Raw genomic sequence first — 20,146 nt, forward strand, 5'->3', positions numbered from 1 at the left:
GGAGGGGAGAGCAGTTGGAGGGGCCTCGGCTGACTGGGTTCTTTCAGCCTCACTGGATGCTGGCAGGGCTGCTGGCCGGGAGGAGGAGCCTGTTCAGGGCTTACTCAGGCGCCGGCAAACCACATTCTGGGCCTGCAGAGTGAACCCTCCACGGGGCTCAGCAGGTGGGCCCCGGAATTACGGACTGGAGGGCTGGGGAGTGAGGCACCGAGTAGAGGGGATGAGGAAGAGCATCAGACTCTGGGGTTAGGAGCATGCTGCAATCCCCATTGAAGAGCGGGCTCAATGCTCGGCCCAAGAACCCCCTCCTCGGCTATATGGTTCATTAGTCTTCAGAGGCCAAGGCGGAATTCTCTCCTTCCTAGGATCTTCCTTGGGTAACAACCCAGCGAGCCAGGAGCAAACGCTGGAGGGAAGTGAGCCATCAGGGTCCCCAGGAGTTCAGCTCCATTCCACGGCAGAGCTGGGTGTCTGCCTTCCCCAGGTGGTGATAAGTGTAGGGATGTTGCTCTCCTATAGCCCTAATAATTATAGCAGGGCCCAAGACAAGTCTTCCCAAGCCCCACTGCAGAAGCAAGAACGGGGCTTCTCCCAGGCCTGGCACAGTTCTCTGTCATGCTTATGTGTGTAATTCAAATGTCATGGTTCCCAGACAGAAGCCCTCAAAGGTCTGAAGGCTGGGCCTGTACTGAGGCTGACCTCTCAGGAGGGGAGAACTCTTGCAGCCCTGGCCGGCAGGAAGGGCCTCTGTGCAGGGGCTTGTGTACATTGCAACTCGTGCTGGAAGAACGCCCGTCTGCTGGACAAACACTTGCCCGTTACAGCCCCATCCTGGAGCTTGACCTCATTCCTCACCTAGGGCCTGGAGGACATGGAGAATTGAAAACAGATCCTGATCCAAAAGTTAGATCTCTGGAAATTTTGCAGTAGCTGTCTGTAAACCACCTGCTTAGGGATGAACAGGATCTCTACTGGTCCGCTGCCCTCTGTGTGAGCCGGTGGTGTTATACACGGCAGTGACGCGCAGCCCGCCGCTGCCCCCATGGCTGGGCTGAGTGCCCGTCTCCTACCTTCCCCTCGAGCTCGGTGCACAATCGTCACCATACAGCCCCCACCACAGACACCACACTCAGCAGGCCTGGTGCTCACACGCTCACAGTGCCAGCCGTTTCCAGGGACAGCAAATGAACCACCTACCCCTCCTTCAGCTACAGGCTCCAGCTGGCCCCAGGATCACGGAGGCTAGCCACAGGCCAGGGAGAGGAAGTGACAGAAGGAGACCAAAAGAAAAATCATAGTTGAAGTATCAGGTCTCCAGCACCCCATTCTTTTCCTCTGGCATTCATGCATCCCAGAGTGTAAGAGCGATTGTCTGCAGTGAGTTAAACTGGAGGCACTGGGACACTGTTTCTATGGCAACCCCTCTCGGCTCTAATTCAGCTCTGAGTTAAAAATGCTATCAAATAATTGGAGAGTGCAGGAAAGCACAGCCAGCAGCCTGACCCCCTGTCCCATCTTTCCTAGACCTCCAGGTGTACAGGAGCTGAGAAGGCCCCCATCACGTGGGAGCAGCACAGGCACGGGCTTGGCTGGGAGCACAGGACAGTCTGCAGGGAGACGATTTCGGAGTCAAAGTTTGGCCTGGAAATTGGGTCTGGGTTTAGTGTGCCCTGGGCCCAGGGAAGCACGGCAGCCGGGAGGGCACAAATCCCTTCCAAGTGCTGCAGGTGGCTGCATCGCAGACGACCAGTGACACGGGGCTTCTACTCAGGCGATCTGGCAATGTCAGACGGAGCCATTCTCCCCCCATCGCTTATCCCAGAGTGGCACACAGCCCAGGACCCCAACTCAGGACAGCCCTGGTGCCCTCTCTGAGGTGGGAAGACAGAGCCCAGCCGGCTCCTTCCATCCCCTTTGCCCTGACCCTGTCTGGTCCGTCCCCATCCTGCTGCGAGAGACCTCACCTGGCCAGGGCCTCGGTTACAAGGCAGGTGCCTGACAGCTGCGTTCATGGAGCCAGGATGGCCGAGCTCTAGTGCCTGTTGGATCGCGCAACTTTTCAGAACACAGCTGGGTCCCAGATACTGAAGCTAAAACAAGGGTAAGGAGGGCTTCATTGCAGGGACCTGATCGTTCTCAGACAGCTAGGCAGAGACACCAAGGACTCTGCAGGCACTAAGAAACTGAAAGTCAGGAGAAGCTTGTGAGCGTCACGGCTGCTCTCATCACGTAAGCCACAGCAAACCGCAGCACAGGGCAGGGAACCTGGGTTCCAATGAGAGGCGGTCTGCGTTCAAATCCCAGCCTCATTCATTATTAGCTGTGGGGCTTTGGGCAAGTAATTTTTCTGTGTCTCAGTCTCCTCCGCTGTAAAATAGAGCCAGAACCATCACCTTCACTGGGTCACCCCAAGGACTGCATGGAGGCAGTCCACAGTGCCTGGCACATGCTGAACATGCACACTGAGCTCATGCCTCAGGGGTTCGAGTCACAGTCCCACTTCCCTCTTAAGCAGGATACGAGACCCCAAGGCAATAGGAGACGGAGCACGTAAGGGAATGACACAGCACGTAAGGGAATGACACAGGAATCAGCATCCATTGTTTGCTCTATAAAGAGGCAGGGCATCTGGGTGGTTAATAACACCTTTGGGGGAAAAGACAGGTCTGAACTGAATTATGGCATCCGATCCCCGCTAGTTGGGTTGCTTTGAGCCAAACGTTCTGAGCCTATGGTCCTCATTTATAAAATAGGCACTGACAGTAATACCTACACTCTAAAATATTTGTAAAGGTTAAATCAGTTAATACTGCAAAAGAGCTTTCTCAAGCTTTAATGTTTAGGCAAATCAGTAGGAATCTCAGTAAAGCGCACTCTGGTTGAACAGGTATGGGCTGGAACCTGAGACTATGTGTTTCTAACAGAGGCTCAGGCAATTTCAGTGCTGCTGGTCTTCAGGTCATCTTTTCGACAGCAAAGCTTTCAAGAAGTTACCACACTGTAAATACTCAGTAAATATTAGCTTTATGATGATGACGATGATTGATAAAAGGCCTAGAATAAAAGAGCTCTGCCTGCCAGCCTTCCTTCCAGCTATAGAATGCCTCAGTAATGCTCTATTAACCCGCAGGAAGTGTTTCGCAAGAGAAGTTTGCATACAGTAAATATATTATGTGGAAGAGGGGGTGGGTGGGGGCCGGCGGGGGGCTGGGCTGCAGTCTCTGTTCCGTGTGGCCGTGCAGATCTCCTAGCCTCTCTGGGCTTCATTTTGCTCACTTCATGAATACTTTTACATCAAAAGTTTTATGGTTTTACAAATGAAATGGCTTAGGAAGAGTGTGCTTCCACCCATCCCACATTTCACCGGCAGGACTGTGGCCCTGGCCACATGTGCGGGGCCTCCTGCTGTGATATATGCCTTGCTCTAGAAGCTGTCCCCAGCTTCCCGGCCTCAGCACCACAAGGGCGGTTCCTACCTGCAGCGATGGCTGTCTTCTTGTCCACCGTCACCGCCACAGCTGTGCTTGCCGTCACCACCATGGGCTCCCCCGCACTTTCTGGGGAAACAAAGACAACCCAGTCACTGGGGAAGAGCTGTGGTTGGGGCAGGTGGAGCGCTACCACTTTCTTGGAATAGGAGATGGAAATAGAAGCAGGCGAAGGCATCCTTGGAAGAATTGAGGCGAGGGTGGGGACGGGGTCGTGTTTGGAGAAGTTGCTGCTGTGATGGTGACCCCAACACGGGTCTTGGACAGACACACACATGGCCTCTGGCCGCCAGCACAGTGCAGGGCTGCAGTGTCCCCACGACACCGGGGTTTCTGCTTGTCTGTCGGCTGCAGCATGCATCTTGCCCACAACACCTGTGTTGCATCCAGTGATCCCTTCCAATGGAAGGAAGGACAGGGCTACATTTCAGCACTGGGTGGTGGGTGATCCTGGATTGCTCTCTGTGAGTCTGCATGAGTCAGGGAGGATGCTGACAGTCAGTCCCAATCAGGAAGCCAGATGCCACAGCTGAGCCACTGTGAAGCCCTGGGCAGCGAGGTGACGGACCCTCCACCGCACAACCGCTCTCCGGGTCTTTCACTTGCTTCACAGCTGTTGCTCCACTTCTGGGACTCTCTGCAGCAACTCAAGGCAAGTCCTGAGGCTCCTGAAGGCCACAGGGCTTGCCTTGCATTGCTCTCTCCACTTCTTCTGGAACAATCAGGCCACGATAGGTGCACAGTTTAGAGGGCAGTTTCAGCTCCACATCGAAACAGAGCTTTCTGGCTCTGACCGGGGCTGGCTACTGCAGGGCCCCAGGCTTCTTAATTTTCATCAGTCCCTGGCCCCGGACTTGAATTTCAAAGCACTCTTCTCTGCAGGTCAAATGCAGACTAAACTTCTGAGAAAGGGGCAAACAGTTTCTGATGTGCTATCACATTTTGTTAGAATGTCTTGATGTCAAATGTTGCATGAAGCAAACGTGTCACGGGACTCTTGTGTGGCGATTATTACAACAGTGTCAATTGTCCTGGGACTTACCCACCAGCTTCTCACATCTGCCACGTCGCCAAAATTACCCATCACACCCGCTGTCGTCAAATATCTCAAGAAACCTAAAACTGCAGTCTGATTCCAGGAACTTCCAATATGTAAGGTTGTCCTTGATTCTAGAAATTTGCCCCATGATGACGAAGGGACAATTCCCCACCTTGCATCTAGAGACATCTCGAAGGTGGTGACGTGGCAGCCCCGACAGTATTCCCTGGGTCCCACAGCCCATTTTCTGGAACAGACCTTCCGCCACATTTGTACCCCAGCCAGCAGAGGCTTGTAGGAAATGCGGATGTGAGGATGTGGAGACACTAATGATGCAGTCTCTGGGGACATCAGGGATTTCGGTGCCTGGCTCACTATGGCTACCTGGCCCAGCACCTGGTGGGGATGATCAGGGCATGGAGTGCAGGAGGGGGCGGGGCCCAGGGAGAGGTGGGCTGTGGACATATTGCTGAGGCTCTGCTGTGTGCGGACAGGTTTCTAGGCACTTACTGCACAATGCAGCTCCACGTGGTCAGGACTTAGCCCACCAGGCCCCGGCAAAGGGCAACCATGTCAACCTAGAGAGACAGGGGAGCTTCCCCTCACCCTGGAGGCAGCTCGTCCTCTTTCCCCCATTGAAACGCAGTTGTTTTCCTTCTTTTGGGGTGGAAGGGAGTGTGCAGAGGTGGCCACGTGTCTAAGCGTGTGCGTGCGCTGAGCGAGTGAGTGGGCTGTGGAGAGGAAGTGGGCCCCGCCTCCCTCCTCACCAGGCCCCCTTTTTGGGCTCCAGCTTCCCTCTTTTCTCCTCGTGGCTCAGCTTCTCACCCACCCACCCTCCCACCTCATCGCCACATAAAGCTCCCCCAGCAGCCAGTAGGCTCAGTCCTGGTGAATGCGGGCAGGAGGGGACCTATCATCAGGGCCTGGGGCAGGGGCTGGGGCCTCACTATAGAACCTCTCCAGGGGCCTGTGGGTGCCCTCCCTGGGGAGCCCACTGTGCTGCTATTGAGGGTGTGGCCACGGAGGAGGAGCTGCCTCTTTTAGCCTTGGGGTGGACGGTGTGGGAAGGGGTCTCCCCTTTGCTTCCAGAGCCTTCCTGCTGGGCTTGCACTGGCAATAAAAACTCCCCCTCCCTCTTTCCTTACATTCAGTGTGGTAACGGGGCCTGGGCTTGGATTAGGGCAGAGCTTGGCTCTGTGGCTCCCTTGCTGTGTGACCCTGGGCAAGTCACAGAACCTCTCTGAGCCTCACGTTCTCCTTGTGTAAGTTGAGGGATAATGACAGCACTTATCTCACGGGGTTGTGAAGCATAGTAGTTATTGGCTCGTGTGGAGGGAACAGCACAGGTGGGAGTAGGGGTGTAGCACCAGGTGAGGAAGGCGGAATTCCGGAGGGGGCGGGGTGGAGCTCCTCCCTGCTGTTTGCCTTCCCTGTCCTTGTCCCAGGAGGAGCCCCGGGATCCTGGGCCTTCCCAGCCATCAGCTCCAGGACATTTCTCCATCATGACGCTTGAGGACGGTTTTGGCAAAGTGGTGGAAGGCCTTTGGCAGAAGGGCATCCTAAAGGGGAAGTTCTGAGTGACCCCAGCCCTGGCTCTCCTTTCAGAAGTCTCCACCCTCCTGCATCCCCTCCTGGGGCTCACCCCACCTGCCTGTGCACACTCTCCAGGCCCCTGAATCCATGTGCTGGAATGGGATCTGCCGCCCCAGCACTCACCTGGTGGAGGGGTGGTGGAGGGGTGGCTGTGCCATGCACTCTGGGATCCCTGGACAAGCCCCCGAAGCTCCCTGGGCTACAGTCGCTTTGAGTGTAAATGAAGAGCACCAGGCTATGCAGACACTGAAGCCTCTGCAGGTCTAAACAGTTGGCGATTTTTCTGGTGCTCTGTTAGAGTCACCTAATTTTTCTTATTTTGGTTATTTTCCAGAATGGGGGCTGGGGCTGGCTGGCAGTTGGGTGCCCATCAACTCTGAGAGTCTTCCTGGTCCCTGGCCGTGCAGGGATTTTGTGGCTGCCTCATACCCCACCCTCCCCACCACCTGCCCGGCACAGCCTCTCTCTTGAGCTGAGAGGGGCTTGTGGAGCAGGCTGGGAGCTCTCTGAGGCTGGTCCTGGGTGGTCCTGAGTAACTGGGGACTGGTTGCTTTCTTTCTGTTTGGGAAGAGCAGGGCAGCCCCACTGACTTAGTGAGTACTGCAGCCCCTAATGAAACCACCCATCTGGGTGGTTTATGAAGCTTTCACAGACATGCTGGATAAATAGAAGAATCTTAGAGATGGACTCTTCTGATCTCATATTTGGAATTGGGGGGCTAGAATCCCATGCTGGGTTTTTAAACTCCAACTTTGATGGCTGGCTAGGGAATCAAATGATCAGGCCCACCTTCAGCGTGGGACCTGTGGTGTGGGAAGGTGCCAATGAGCTTTTTTAAGTCACTAATGCATGGCAGGAGGGAAGGCAGGAGGGGAACCCTGGTGGTCTGGACATTCTATTCCATATCTCGTTCCCATTTCCCACTAAGAGCACAGCAGGAGGAGAGATGAGACTGGCCTGAGACTGGCCCAGCCCCAGGAGCACAGGGCTGTGGGTTACCTGGTCCTTCTGCCCAGCGGAGGTTGAAGACGAAGCTGCCAGCAGGATGCTCTGAGGCCTGGCGGTACCACAGCGGGAAGCGGTCTAGGGTGAACACGCTGGCCTCGTCTTCAGGCGTCAGGAACTTCCTGCAAGGAGGAAGATATGGTACCTCTCCCCAAATCTGTGAACACAGTCATCCCTCTTTCCTTTTCTCACACAAGGTCAGCTTGGCTGGGCTAAGAGAGTGATTTTAGCCCCTAAATTAGTACTGCCCCAGACAATGTTTCCCAGCAATTCTCGCCTTTTCCAGAAACAAAATGATGTTGCATCTGACTAGCAGCTAGAAGAGGTATAGGGTCTGTATAATGAGGGAATACTTTCCATTTTTATGTAAACTCTTTTGCCTGCAGGGTTTCTTTCTTTTGGATAGAGCCTAATTTCTTCTTGTCTGGCTCATTGGCACGTCTGAGGGAGGAAGCTGTAGTCAGCTCTATCACTGCACTAATAGGAGGGCATCAATCCCCCCAAATGGTTCCTTCAAGAGGATTGCCTCTAGGTTTTTGCATACATTATGAGTTTCCTTTTTTCGAGCAGCTTTACCTTGCTAATTATGGTTTTGCATTCCCTGAACACACAGCAGCCCACAGAAGGGAGTGTTCGGCCAGAAGCAGAGTGGGATGCAGGGAGAAGCAGGGTGGGGGTGGGGAGCAGACACATTGCTGTGGATAATCCACAAGGTGGATAACTGAGATTTGGTTTTGAGAGTGACGGGCTCACATGTACCAGAAGCAACCTGCCTTGTGACACAGTTCCTGGGCTGCCATTCACCTCAAGTCTGGGTGAAGGGAGCCCCGGGGAGTGCTCACAGGAGGCAGAGGCACTGGGAAGGTCTGTCTGCCTCGAATCTCCTGCTTCCAGTCTTAGAAGCCTCTGAGAGGGGGCGAGGGAAGGGTCAGGGAGGCACTGGTGCTCTTTCTTCTCCACCTCCGCAGGGATGGGTTGGGGGGAGGAGGGGAGGGAGGAGGGAGGGAAAGGGAAGAGCAACTTAATTTGTTTTCCTAGAAAGCCTCAGCTTTGCTTAGCAAGTGTGGATTTGTCACAGAGTCCTGGAAGAAGCTCAAAGATGGCGCTCCGTGGCTGGGCGTGCTTAGCGAGAGGAGCAGCTGGCGGGTGGGAGGCGAGGAGAGTAGGGTCAGGTCGCCTCAGGGGCCCTGGGCTGCTCTCCAGGTGCCTGAAGGTCCTCACCTGTTGGAGTCTCCTGGGTTGCGAAGCGGCAGGTGGCACTGCTCGGCCCCCAACCCCTCCTCTGGGCTCCCATCCTCCTTTGAGCACCTGGGTGGGCCAGCCCCTGATTCCCCCAGAACCTGGCCTTGGCTTAGAGCAGGGTTTCTCAGCCTTGACACCAGTGACATTTTGTGCCAGGCAATTCCTGTGGTGGCTGCCCCGCGCATCGTAGGATGTTTAGCAGCATCCCTGGCCTCCACCGACTAGATGCCAGTAGGAAGCTCTCTGCCTCCCACAGTGTGGCAACCAAAAGTGTCTCCAGACATTGCTGAATGTCACAAAATCACCCCCAGTTGAACATTCCTGGTGTGGAGGCCTAAACCTTCCATGGCCTACAGGGAGTTGGGCCTGGACTCCTACCAGGCAGAGTAAGAGACCACAAATCTCCCACACCAACGTGGGAGCGGGTGGCTCATGAAGGCACTGCGGGGTGAGCGCCCCACCTACCAAAGGGCCCCAGCAGCACCTCCTCTCCCCTTAGGAGTGGGGAAAAGAGACACAGCCAGAAGATTCAGCCTGTCACACAGAGACCAGCCCAGAGAGGAAAGCAATTTCGGCTTTCTCCCTTACAGATTCCTCTAGGTGGATTCTCCGACCAACCCTCAACTTCAAAGTCTCTCCCTGACTGGTCCAGCCTCCATCCTGTCCTAGGGACCCACCACCAGGATGTGTGAGGCTTTGGGGAAGGGCTGCTTTTCCCACTGTCCCAATCTGTCAAACCCCATCCTTCTGCCCTGCTGGGCTCCCAGGGGTCCAGCATGCTGGAGACCCTGTGCCAGTCCACCCACGGCCCAGGAACACACCGTGGGACTCTGGCCCTTTCCGCCCTGCAGGGATTGTCCTCCCGGGGTGGCCGGCCCAACCCACCTGTCGGAGACCTTCTCGGAGCCCACGAACAAGCTGCTTCTCAGGAGGCCAGCCCGGGTGCCCAGGAAGGCCATGTCCACCACCTGCTCAGACTCTCTGTGTGGCAGACAGAGCGGGACTGGTCACCACGTGGCTGTGGCAAGAGCTTGGGGGAGACCTGCAGGGGTGTGGGGGCCTCTCCTTGCTCCTGCCTGGCCTGGCTCAGGGGAGACTTTCCAGGAAGGCTGCGTTCCTGGGAAGGGGCTGGGACACGCACCCTGGTGGCATCCATGGTGCACATCAGGTTTCAGGCCTGGCTTCCGGGCAGCACCCCTGTGAAGTGAAGCCCTGGGCCTCTGCCTCTCTGCCCCGGCAGATCTAGCTCTTAATTTGTTCTGGCTTTTGGGGAGTTCGATCTAGAAGATGGAACTTGGAAGGAAGATTCTGTCCTGGGACCTAAGGAACAGGAACTTCTCATGTCCAGCACATACCTGGCACCTCCACATACTTCCCTTATTACTGAAATGTGAAGGGAGGGGGAACAGGCACTGCCTACACCCACCCAGGAGAAGTCCCGACGGACCTCATAACCTTGCCGTCGAGACTTGAAAGAAGACAGATCCATGAGCTAGTTGGCATCACATATCTCCCTCCCAGTCTCAAAGCCACAATACTTCGACTGGGGTGGGAAGTCATCTCTTTTAACCCAGATGATATTCTTGTCTTTGGCACAGTGGATAGGAGGCTATTACCTAGTTCCTCTCCATGCCCAAGGGTGTGTGCTATAGAGAGCATACAAAGTAGGCAATCCCGAAGCACTGCCAGGCTCAGAGGCTGGACTGCGGGGGTCTTCCTCATGGATAGACCCTGCAGTGTCTATGGGTGGTACCTGGGACTGGAGTAAGGTCTGAAAAATCACTGAGGGAAAGGGTCTCCCCCACCTACTCCAGTCCTGTAGCCAGGGGGCTTGCACAGGGTGGGCTCGGGGGTCATAGGACTCGAGCCGCACAGAGCCCTGCTGCAGACCTCTGAGTCAGACTCTCTGGGGACAGGGCCTAAGCTCCTGGTTATCCCTAAAGCTTCCTGATTCAATTCTCTGTTCAAAAGCAGAGAGAATGGGCCAATGGGTCTCACTACCCATAATTTGGCTTCAACAATCACCAACCTGGGGCTGGTCTCAATTCAGCCACTGCCTCCTCCAACCCCTCAACTAGATTATTTTGAAGCAAATCCCAGATATTTCATGGGTAAATATTTTAATTTATACAATCAAAATAAAAATAATTTTTAAAAAAAACTTCGATGCCATTATTACACCTTAAAAAAACCTGACGATTCATTAATATGATCAGATAATCCAGTCACCTCATGAATTTTTTTAAGTTTGGCTGAATCAGAATCTGCCTAAGGCTCACGCATGGCAACTGGTATCTCTTATTTGTCTGTCTGTCTCTGTCTGTCTTTATTGAGATATCATTCAAATACCATCCATTCAACCACCTAAAAGTGTGTGATTCTATAGTTTTTAATGTATTCACAGAGTTGTGCAACCATCAGCACTGTGAATTTTAGAACATTTTCATCACCCCAGAAAGAAACCCCATAACCATTAGCAGTCATCTTTGGCCTCTTTTAACCTGATTCCCTTTCTCTCTCCACTCTCCCTCTCCCCTTCTCTTTTCCTTGCAATTGATGTGTGGAACAAACAGAGTGACAAAGGGTGCTTGCCTTTGAGGATTCTCTGGTTCTGGCCTTGGCGGATTGCCACCCTGGGGTGCTCTTCAGCCTGCTCTGTGTCCCCTTGTGTCCCCTACATTGCCTGTCAACTGGCCGTGAGACCTCAGGGCCTGACAGGGTTCCAGTTTGTGTTTTTACAAGGCTGTTCTTCACAAAAGGCACACACTCTGATTGATTAGGGCATGAAAAATACATGCATTCTTTTGTTTCTTATTTTATTTTTACCTGAAATATCTGTAAAAGGAAAAACTTCTCCTCATCAATAATTAGTTATCCTGAAGTACAACTTTTATAGAAGAGGCAGGATAAATGATTTATTCTTTTTGTTTCTTTGTTAGGTTTTAGAATAATGAGTTGTTTTCCTAACAATCTTCCAAAGATGGCCAATGAGGTTTTTTCCAGTATCATTATGAACTCAAATATTTTAACATATTTCATATGTTTTAACCCATTGCAGTTATTATTATTATTATTTTTATTTAAAGACAGGTTCTCACTATGTTGCCCAGGCTGGCCTTGAACTCCTGGGCTCAAATGATCCTCTCGCCTGAGCCTCCCATGAGGCTGGGATTACAGCGGTGCCTCCACAGCCAGCTCCTGCTGTGATTATAATTACTTTTGCTGCTCTGATCATCCACCTTTGGCCAGTGAGGGCCTCCTCCAGCTGGCTCTGGGGTCCCTTGGGCACAATATCATTTGTCTTTGGTAACTTCTTGCTTCCTCGTATGACAAGATGTTCCAGGTTCACTGTGCATATTTCCTGCCCCTGTCCTGGAATCAGACATTTCTTCTAGGAGCATGGGCTCATTTTAATGAGGACTAACATTGAAAGTCCAAAGTCTGGGGCTGGAGCACTCACTGCGGTGGGCCCTTTCAGGGGAGAGAGCTAGGATATCCTTTTAATTTCTTTAAGAGAAATACATCATGAGTTCAAATTGATATTTCTGATTCAAATTTAGCATTCCATCTAATCTTAACTTCTTTGATTTTAGAAATTTGCATATCTCTTTTCTCTTTTGCTGAAGATCTTGGTTCTTAATGACATTAATATAATACGATTTGCTCTGTCTATTCAGAATAACAATGCCAATACCATTTCTAGTAATGTGATTACTGAGGACTGCTTAACATTTTATTTATTTAGTGTTTACAATTCTAAAGCCCCTTGAAAAAATTCCCATATGTTCGATTATTTAATGAACTTGATATATGGCTAGGTTTAGCCGTTTCATTTGCTTTCAATTACTACAGGTTACTTTTTACTTTTTAAAATTTTATTTTGTTTTATGATTAGATAAAGCATTTACATGGTTCCAAAGTCAATATGGAGAATAAGGCCTATTCAGGGGAGTCTGTCTCTGTATCCATCTCCTTGTTCCTTCACTCTTCCTGTAGGTAACCTGACTTTTGGTTCCTTGTTCCACTAAAAAGTATGTGGCTGTATGTGTACATACATATATGCATGTACATCTATATGTACATTTGTGAAAGTAATTATGAAAATATATTTGTATTTTCTCTTTCTATATAAGCAGTGGAATATTATTCATACTTTTTTCATTACTGAAGCTTATTTCATAGTGGCAGTATATAGAGATATTCTAATTTTTCACAGCTGCATAGAATTCCATTATGTGGATCCACCATGATTTACGTAACTAGGCTCCCACTGATGAACGTTTGGGTTGTTTCCAATCTTCTACTGTTACTAAAGGTGCTATAATGAGCAGCTCATAGGTATGTTTTTTTCATATTTTTGCCAGTGTATCTTTGGGATAAGGTTCCTAGAAGTGAGGTTGCTGGGTCAAAGTGTAAATGTACATGAAATTGTGCTAGATGTCATCAAATTCCCCTCGACGGGGTTTGAAACATTTCATATCCCACCCACAATCTACGAGTGCCTGACTCCCCACAGTTCTGCCAACAGTGCGCGCTGACAAGCTCAGGTGGCTCTCAGTCTGAGAGGCGAGAAGTCCAATCTGGGCATAGTTGTCATTTGCATTTCAGATTACATGTTAGGTTGAGCATTGTTTTTCTTCATATTTTAAGACTATTTGAATTGTTCTTCTAAGGACCATTTGCATTTTTCCTCTGAACTGTTCGTATTTCTTGACTACTTTCCCTCTAAGATAATTGGCCTCTTAAGTCTCAATTTTTGAAGTCCTTGATCGTGAATACATAATATATAGAGTAACCCTTTATCTGTTTTATAAGTTGCAAACACCTTTCCAGTTTGTAATTTCTCTTTTTACCTTGCTCGTGTTTTTATTTCTGCCATAGAAACATATTTTTTTCTTTTTTTTAAAAAAAGATGAGGTTGGCCAGGTGTGGTGGCTCACGCCTGTAATCCCAGCACTTTGGGAGGCCGAGGCGGGGGGATCACGAGGTCAGGAGATCGAGACCATCCTGGCTAACACGGTGAAACCCCGTCTCTACTAAAAATACAAAAAAATATAAAAAATTCACCGGGCGTGGTGGCAGGCGCCTGTAGTCCCAGCTACTCGGGAGGCTGAGGCAGGAGAATGGCGACATTGTGCCACTGCACTCCAGCCTGGGCAACAGAGCAAGACTCCGTCTCAAAAAAAAAAAAAAAAATAGATGAGGTCTTGCTCTGTTGCCCAGGCAAGAGTGTGGTGACGTGACCATGCCTGATTGCAGCCTCCACCTCCTGGGCTCAAGTGATCCTCCCACCTCAGCCTCCTGAGTAGGTGGGACTACAGGTGTGCACTACCACACCTGACTAAGTTATTATTATTTTTATTTTAGAGATGGGGTCTTGTCATTTTTCCCAGGCTGGTCTTGAACTTTCAGGCTAAAGTGATCCTCCCACCTGAGCCTCCTAAGTGGCTGGGACTACAGGCACGAGCCACTACACCCGACCACAGAAACATTTTTAATGTTGTTAAATTTATCCGTCATTCCTTTATTGCTTCTGAATTTTGAGTCATTGTTGGGAAAGGTTTCCCCACTCCTAGATTTTAGAGCAATTGGCTCATGTTTTCCTTTAGTATTTATATGGTTTCATTTTTTACATTTGAATCTCTGAGTCATTTGGACTTCATCCAGGTGTATGGTGTGAGAAAAGAACACAATTTTATCATTCTCCATATGGCTCTCAAACCGGTGATTTAAAAATCCATCTTTCCTTCATTGATTTGACAGGATGCCTCTGTCATAGACTAAATTTTCACATGTATTTAGATGAGTTTCCGGATTTCCTTTTCTGTTCCTGTGGTCTGCCTGCCTTTTCTTGTGCCAATACCATACTTTATAAATCTCAGAGGCTTTGTCATGTGTTTTAATATCTTGGTAGGCCCAACCTCCCTTCTTTGCTTTTTTTTGGTGCGTGTTTTTGTGTGTGTGTGTGTGTGTGTGTGTTTTAGAGTTTTCCTGGTTATTCTTGCTTGTTCTTCCAAATGAACTTGATAATCAGTTTATCTAGATGCAGAAAAAGACTGATGGTGTTTTCATTGGGGTTAACATTAACTTAGGGAGGATTAATATCTTTATGATGTTGAAGTCTCCTATCCAAAAACACTGTCTTTCCATGTGTTCCAGCCTCTACTTTTGTGTTTTCAGGAGTGTTTCATAATTTTCCTTATATAAGTTTTTGAACAGTTCCTATAGTTTATGTCATATGTTCTTGTAGTCTTATAACTTTATCATGTATTATTTCTTGCCTTTTAAAATAAGCCTTCTCATATCTTCTATCTTTTTTTGTGTGTAGATAAAGGCTATTAATTTTTTAATGTTGATATTATAACCTGCTACTTTACTAAATTCTCTCATTGGGTATAGCAATTTTCTTATTAATTCTTCTGGGGTTTCCAGATATATAATTATGTCGTCTTTAAACAGAGACAATTTTACTTCTTTCTTTCCAATTCTAATTGCCTCTGCTTGCTTTCTCTTGTCTAATTCCTTCTAGCCTTGTTAAATAGCAATGGGGAAGTAGGCATGCTTGTCTTGGTTCTGTCTTTAGTGAGAGAGCCTCTAGCCCCATTAAGATGTTACTTTCATGCTTAGGTCAATTTTAATTTTACTGAGTGCCTTTAACGAACAAGAATAGTATGGCTGGGCATGGCAGCTCATGCCTGTAATCCCAACACTTTGGGAGGCTGAGGTGGGAGGGTTGTTTGAGGCCAGGAGTTCAAGACCAGCCTGAGCAACATAGAGAGACTCCATCTCTACAAAATTTTTTTAAATGAATGAATATTAATATTTATTTAATGCCTTTTCTATATCTTTGAAGATGGTTATGTATTTTTTTCTCCTTAACTGTATGCTATTTTATATTAACTTCCTAGGAAGTCTTTTCTGAAGCATGCTCTGGTTAAGAATATTTCCTTCTCAATATTTCTCCACATTGAAAATCATCTCTAACTAATCTCTGAGGTTGGAAAGATGAAGATGCTGCCCCTCTCCAAACCTATTTGCTCCAGCCCTCTGTAGAAGGCACAACAGTGCAGGGTTTAAGAGTCTGGGCGCAGGAGTGAGGCTGCCTGCTGTTGATTCCAGCTCTGCCACTTTTGAGGCATATGACCTCAGGCGAGTTGCTTGATCTCACTATGCTTTGGTTTCCTCATCTGTCACATGGCAGTAATAATGAGAGCTCCTGTGTGGATGAGGACTGTGGTGAGGATCAAATGGGTTATATACACTAAGCACTCCGAACAGTGCCTGGCCCACTATATTCTTTTTCTTTCTTTATTCTAATTTTGTATAGGTCATATATTCATACAGTTCAAAATTACACCAACATGTTAGACAGGGTGAAAAGTGTCCCTTCCATCCCTGTTTCAGTTACCCATTTTCCAACCAGAAATAGCTAATGAGGAATGTTTCCTGAGTAGCCTTGTGTAGAAAGTGTATAGATCATAGATGTTATCTATATAATCCACACAAATACTATGGCACCTGGTTTTTACAGAAAAGGTAGCGTACTATACTATGTAGAATGGTAGCATTCCACATCTTGCTTTTTTTCAATAGGAGACTGTCCCTATAAAATTCTGTAGGTGTTTTTTATAGGGTAGCACTAAAAAACTAATTTTTAATTTTCCAGTATCTAATTATGTGCTTAAATTTATTGACTGTCTAGGGGAGGTTTGACATCTTCACAGTGTTGAATCTTCCTATTCAGGAGCAAGGTATGACCCACTGCGACCTTAACCTCATTAATACCTTACTCAGCCCCCCAACACTCATGGGCACACACATGCCCTACACTCACACTCACATGCCACTCATATTCTTTCTACCAGGCCACTAAACACAATAGTACCAGGAGAAGACCAGCAAAGGGAGCGAGGATTTCTAAGGGGCTGGGAAAACCGAGGCAAGTTCATTGGCGCCATGACCTTACCTGCTGGAAACCTATTTGAACTGCTCTTTGGCCAGGGGCATTTTGGCCATTGAAGTCTCATGGCTGGAGTCCAACCCAGAGAAAGGAGCTGTCGGAATGGGACTATCCTGGGGTGGGGATTTAGTCCAGTGCTCAGGGGGACCTCCACTTGATCTTAGGCCACAGGACGTGGGTTCTCTCCTGAGCCACCAGCCAGATGGTGAGGGGTCCCAACTTAGCCAAGGGAATTCTGGGGGCTGGTTGGGGCCTGGGAACCTGGGAACCTGGACCTACTTGGAGATGTTGAGGGCCAGTGCTGTCCAGTAGGCTTCCATGGGGGCTGTCACCACCGCGTCAAACAGCACCTCCCGGACCAGCTCCTCGTCACCTGGGTGCAAAACATCAGGGGACCAGGCCACATGCTTCCTCCACGCTCATGAACACAACTCTCCCACCCTAAGTTCAGGGAGAAGATGTGCTTCCTGAACGTGTCTATGGGACATGTAAAACTACCTCTGTGAGCTTGAGGGAGCCGCCTCACCTCTGTCTGTCTTCACTTTCTCAACTCCAAAAAATATGTCAGTACAACAGCTTGATATCTGAGGCTCTTTCCAATTGTAACATCTGATGAACTTAGGAGACCCTCAGTGACCTCAGGTTGGATCTTCCCAGTCTCCCCCATCTCAACTCTTCCTCACCTGCTTCTTAACCATCCAGACACCTTGGCCTTTGGTCAGTTCTGTGAATTTTTTGTTGTTGTTGTTGTTGAGATGGAGTCTCATTCTGTTGCCCAGGCTGGAGTACAGTGGCATGATCTTGGCTCACTTCAACCTCTGCCTCCCAGGTTTAAGCAATTCTCCTGCCTCAGCCTCCCAAGTAGCTGGGACCACAGGTGCACACCACCACACCTGGCTAATTTTTGTATTTTTTGTAGAGACAAGTTTTCACTATGTTGGCCAGGCTGATCTAGAACTCCTGACCTCAAGTGATCTGCCCACCTTGGCCTCCCAAAGTGCTGGCATTATAGGCATGAGCCACTGCCCCTGGCCAGTTCTGTGAATTTGACCTTGCCAAGCTCCTTCTTGCCTCAGAGCCCCTATACATGCTGTTTCCCTTGATCTGGATGTTCTTTTTCCCAGTCTTTGCATGGAGGCTCTTTCTTTTTCCTCTCTCATTTAAAAAATTTATTTATCTTTACTGAGGTAAAATTCACATAAAATGAAACTGACCAATTTAAAGTATGCAATTCAGTCAGTGGCATTTAGTACATTCACAATGTTGTACAACCACCACCTCTATTTAGTTCCAAAATATTTTTGTCATCCCCAAAGGAGATCCTCCTCACCTTGGTGAGGAGGTGTCACAAAAGAGCCACCCAAGTGGCTTAACAGGATCTCCTTTAAAGCAGGCCTATTTCTCTCCCACACAGCATCCTGTTCATGGCACTTATCACAACTTATAACAACCTATATCTATATATGTAGGCTTATTTGCTTATCACCTGGCTTCTCCACTAGAATGTAAGCTCCATGAGAGCAAGGGCCTTGTCTGTGTTATCTCTGTAGCTCCAATACCTACCCCAGGGCCTGACACAGGGTGCAAGCTCAGTACAGATTTGTTGATGAAATGAATAAATAAGTAAGTAAGTGCCCTGTTGGGTTGGCATGGGAGGCAGTCTTCTTATGGGGGTGACAATTATGTGACAGGATGACCTGCTCTTTCTTCCAAAGAGGAAGAAGGAGGCGCAAGCTAAGGATGTGGCCTAATGAGCTCACCACTCGCATTAGTGCAGGTGAGAAGGCCATGTGACTATGGAGCAGAGACTGAAGTGTCACAGCTGCAAGACAAGGAGCACCTGGGGCTCCTAGACCTGGAAGAGGTGAGCTAGGTTAGCCTGAGGAACTGGTTTAGAAAACACAGCCCACAGGCTTCGAGTCATCTTGCCAAATGCTCCCCTTGTGGAGATGAGGACTTCCGGTGAAGAGTGGCAGCCATTTGCCCAGAGGTCCACTTCTAGATAGTGGTAGGGAAAAAGCTGACAGACTCTGAATGGTGCTTTCCTCTGACCCTTAACAGAGCTTGGTGGATAGAGGCTGAAAAAGATCCCAGTCCCTGACCTGGGGATCCATACATGTTACCACAGTTCCAGGGTGCTTAAATACCAGCTCAGCCCTGTGGTAAGGCTGGCTATGCCTTTTTCTTTGGGAATCTCCCCGTTTGATCTAAGCCATCCATGTGCTACTGGGATAGGGCTGTGCAGCAGCCTTCCCCTGCCTTCCCACCTCTCCTGGCAAAGTCCTGAGCTTCAGGGCCCCAGAGGAAAAGCTCGCCTCAGTGGGTGGCCAGCACTCACACTCCAGGTCTGGGTCCTTCCTGGTGAGGAAGCGGATCATGGCCTCTAGCTGGCTGAGCTTCCGGTGGTCTGGGTCAATATCTGTGATGCAGTAGATCCTGAAACCCAGGAAAGTCAGTGTTATCTCAAAAAATTCCACCTGTCTCCCTCCCATTTTTTACTCCTCACTTACCAGTCACTGGCCAGGGCCAGGTCTGGGTGAAGCAAGTCGTGAAGGCCTGAAACCAGAGTCCACATTCAGGGTGATGGTCCCTCACTGCCTTGAGGGTGTGTGTCTCAATTGTAGAAACAGCCACCCAGTGAGTTTCTAAAGAAAGGGACTCAGAGTAGGAGAACGTGGCTAAGTCTGCACAGGTTCCACCTCCTGAAATGCGTTCTTCTCATTGTTTCATGTCCAAATCCAACCCCTTCTTCAACGTTAAGGGCAAATGCCGTCAATGAGCTGCCCAGCCAGTGGGAGCATCTCCTCCTGCAGCCCTCACGCTCGCCCAGCCAGTGGGAGCACCTCCTCCTCCTGCAGCCCTCACGCTCGCCCAGCCAGTGGGAGCACCTCCTCCTCCTGCAGCCCTCACGCTCGCCCAGCCAGTGGGAGCACCTCCTCCTCCTGCAGCCCTCACGCTCGCCCAGCCAGTGGGAGCACCTCCTCCTCCTGCAGCCCTCACGCTCGCCCAGCCAGTGGGAGCACCTCCTCCTCCTGCAGCCCTCACGCTCGCCCAGCCAGTGGGAGCACCTCCTCCTCCTGCAGCCCTCACGCTCGCCCAGCCAGTGGGAGCACCTCCTCCTCCTGCAGCCCTCACGCTCGCCCAGCCAGTGGGAGCACCTCCTCCTCCTGCAGCCCTCACGCTCGCCCAGCCAGTGGGAGCACCTCCTCCTCCTGCAGCCCTCACGCTCGCCCAGCCAGTGGGAGCACCTCCTCCTGCAGCCCTCACGCTCCTCCTCCCCATCCAGGGTGGATTTGGGTTATTATGGGCATGTAATAACCTTGTGCTTCTGCCAGACAGCAGCTTCCTGAGGAAGCTGCATCTTGTTCCTCCTAGCATCTCCCTCAAAGGGAGGTGATACTTTGAAATCAGTGATTTTGGTTTCATTGGCTTCATCCCCAGGGTGGGCCCTGTGTGTTTTGCGGCCTCTCACCTAACACAGAGCCAGCCTGACCTCATGCTGAGTATGTGCTGTTGACTGAAAGAATGATGAGCTGATGCTCCATGGCACCCACTCAGAGCTAAGAAATGAACAGGTGCTCCACTGAGGGTAAGTCCAAGGAGGGGATGACAGAAAGGCCAGTGGGGCATCTGTGGAGCCTCACAAGGGCTGCTGCTCTGATGTAGACACAGGGCAAGCAGCTGGAAGGGGAGTTCCTTGCCCACAGAAGCCCAGGAGACTCCGGGATTCCAAGCCCCTGACCACTGGAATGTCTCACTCCTAGGAGTGGGTATAAGACAGCACCCTCTGTCTCCTGGAGGAGTGCGCCCTGGGAATAT

At 50.1% G+C, this 20,146-nt stretch overlaps 1 protein-coding gene across 7 annotated transcripts in view; it reads right to left on the bottom strand.

The window, feature by feature from the left end:
• Positions 1–20,146, bottom strand: part of CACNA2D4 (calcium voltage-gated channel auxiliary subunit alpha2delta 4) — a 133,233-nt gene that overhangs the window by 49,783 nt on the left and 63,304 nt on the right. For 6 of the 7 annotated variants that reach the window (XM_063672310.1, XM_054444109.1, XM_054444106.1 and 3 more), the window contains 6 exons: positions 18,838–18,883; positions 18,666–18,763; positions 16,607–16,700; positions 9,253–9,348; positions 7,120–7,247; positions 3,477–3,557 (listed from right to left, as the gene is read on the bottom strand). In XM_063672310.1, the coding sequence (XP_063528380.1) occupies positions 3,477–3,557; positions 7,120–7,247; positions 9,253–9,348; positions 16,607–16,700; positions 18,666–18,763; positions 18,838–18,883 (543 nt within the window). The remainder of the gene's footprint in view (positions 1–3,476; positions 3,558–7,119; positions 7,248–9,252; positions 9,349–16,606; positions 16,701–18,665; positions 18,764–18,837; positions 18,884–20,146) is intronic. The other variant, XM_054444108.1, reaches the window with a different exon arrangement.

The sequence above is a fragment of the Pongo pygmaeus genome, chromosome 10 (genome assembly GCF_028885625.2).
Source record: "Pongo pygmaeus isolate AG05252 chromosome 10, NHGRI_mPonPyg2-v2.0_pri, whole genome shotgun sequence".
NCBI lineage: Eukaryota > Metazoa > Chordata > Mammalia > Primates > Hominidae > Pongo > Pongo pygmaeus.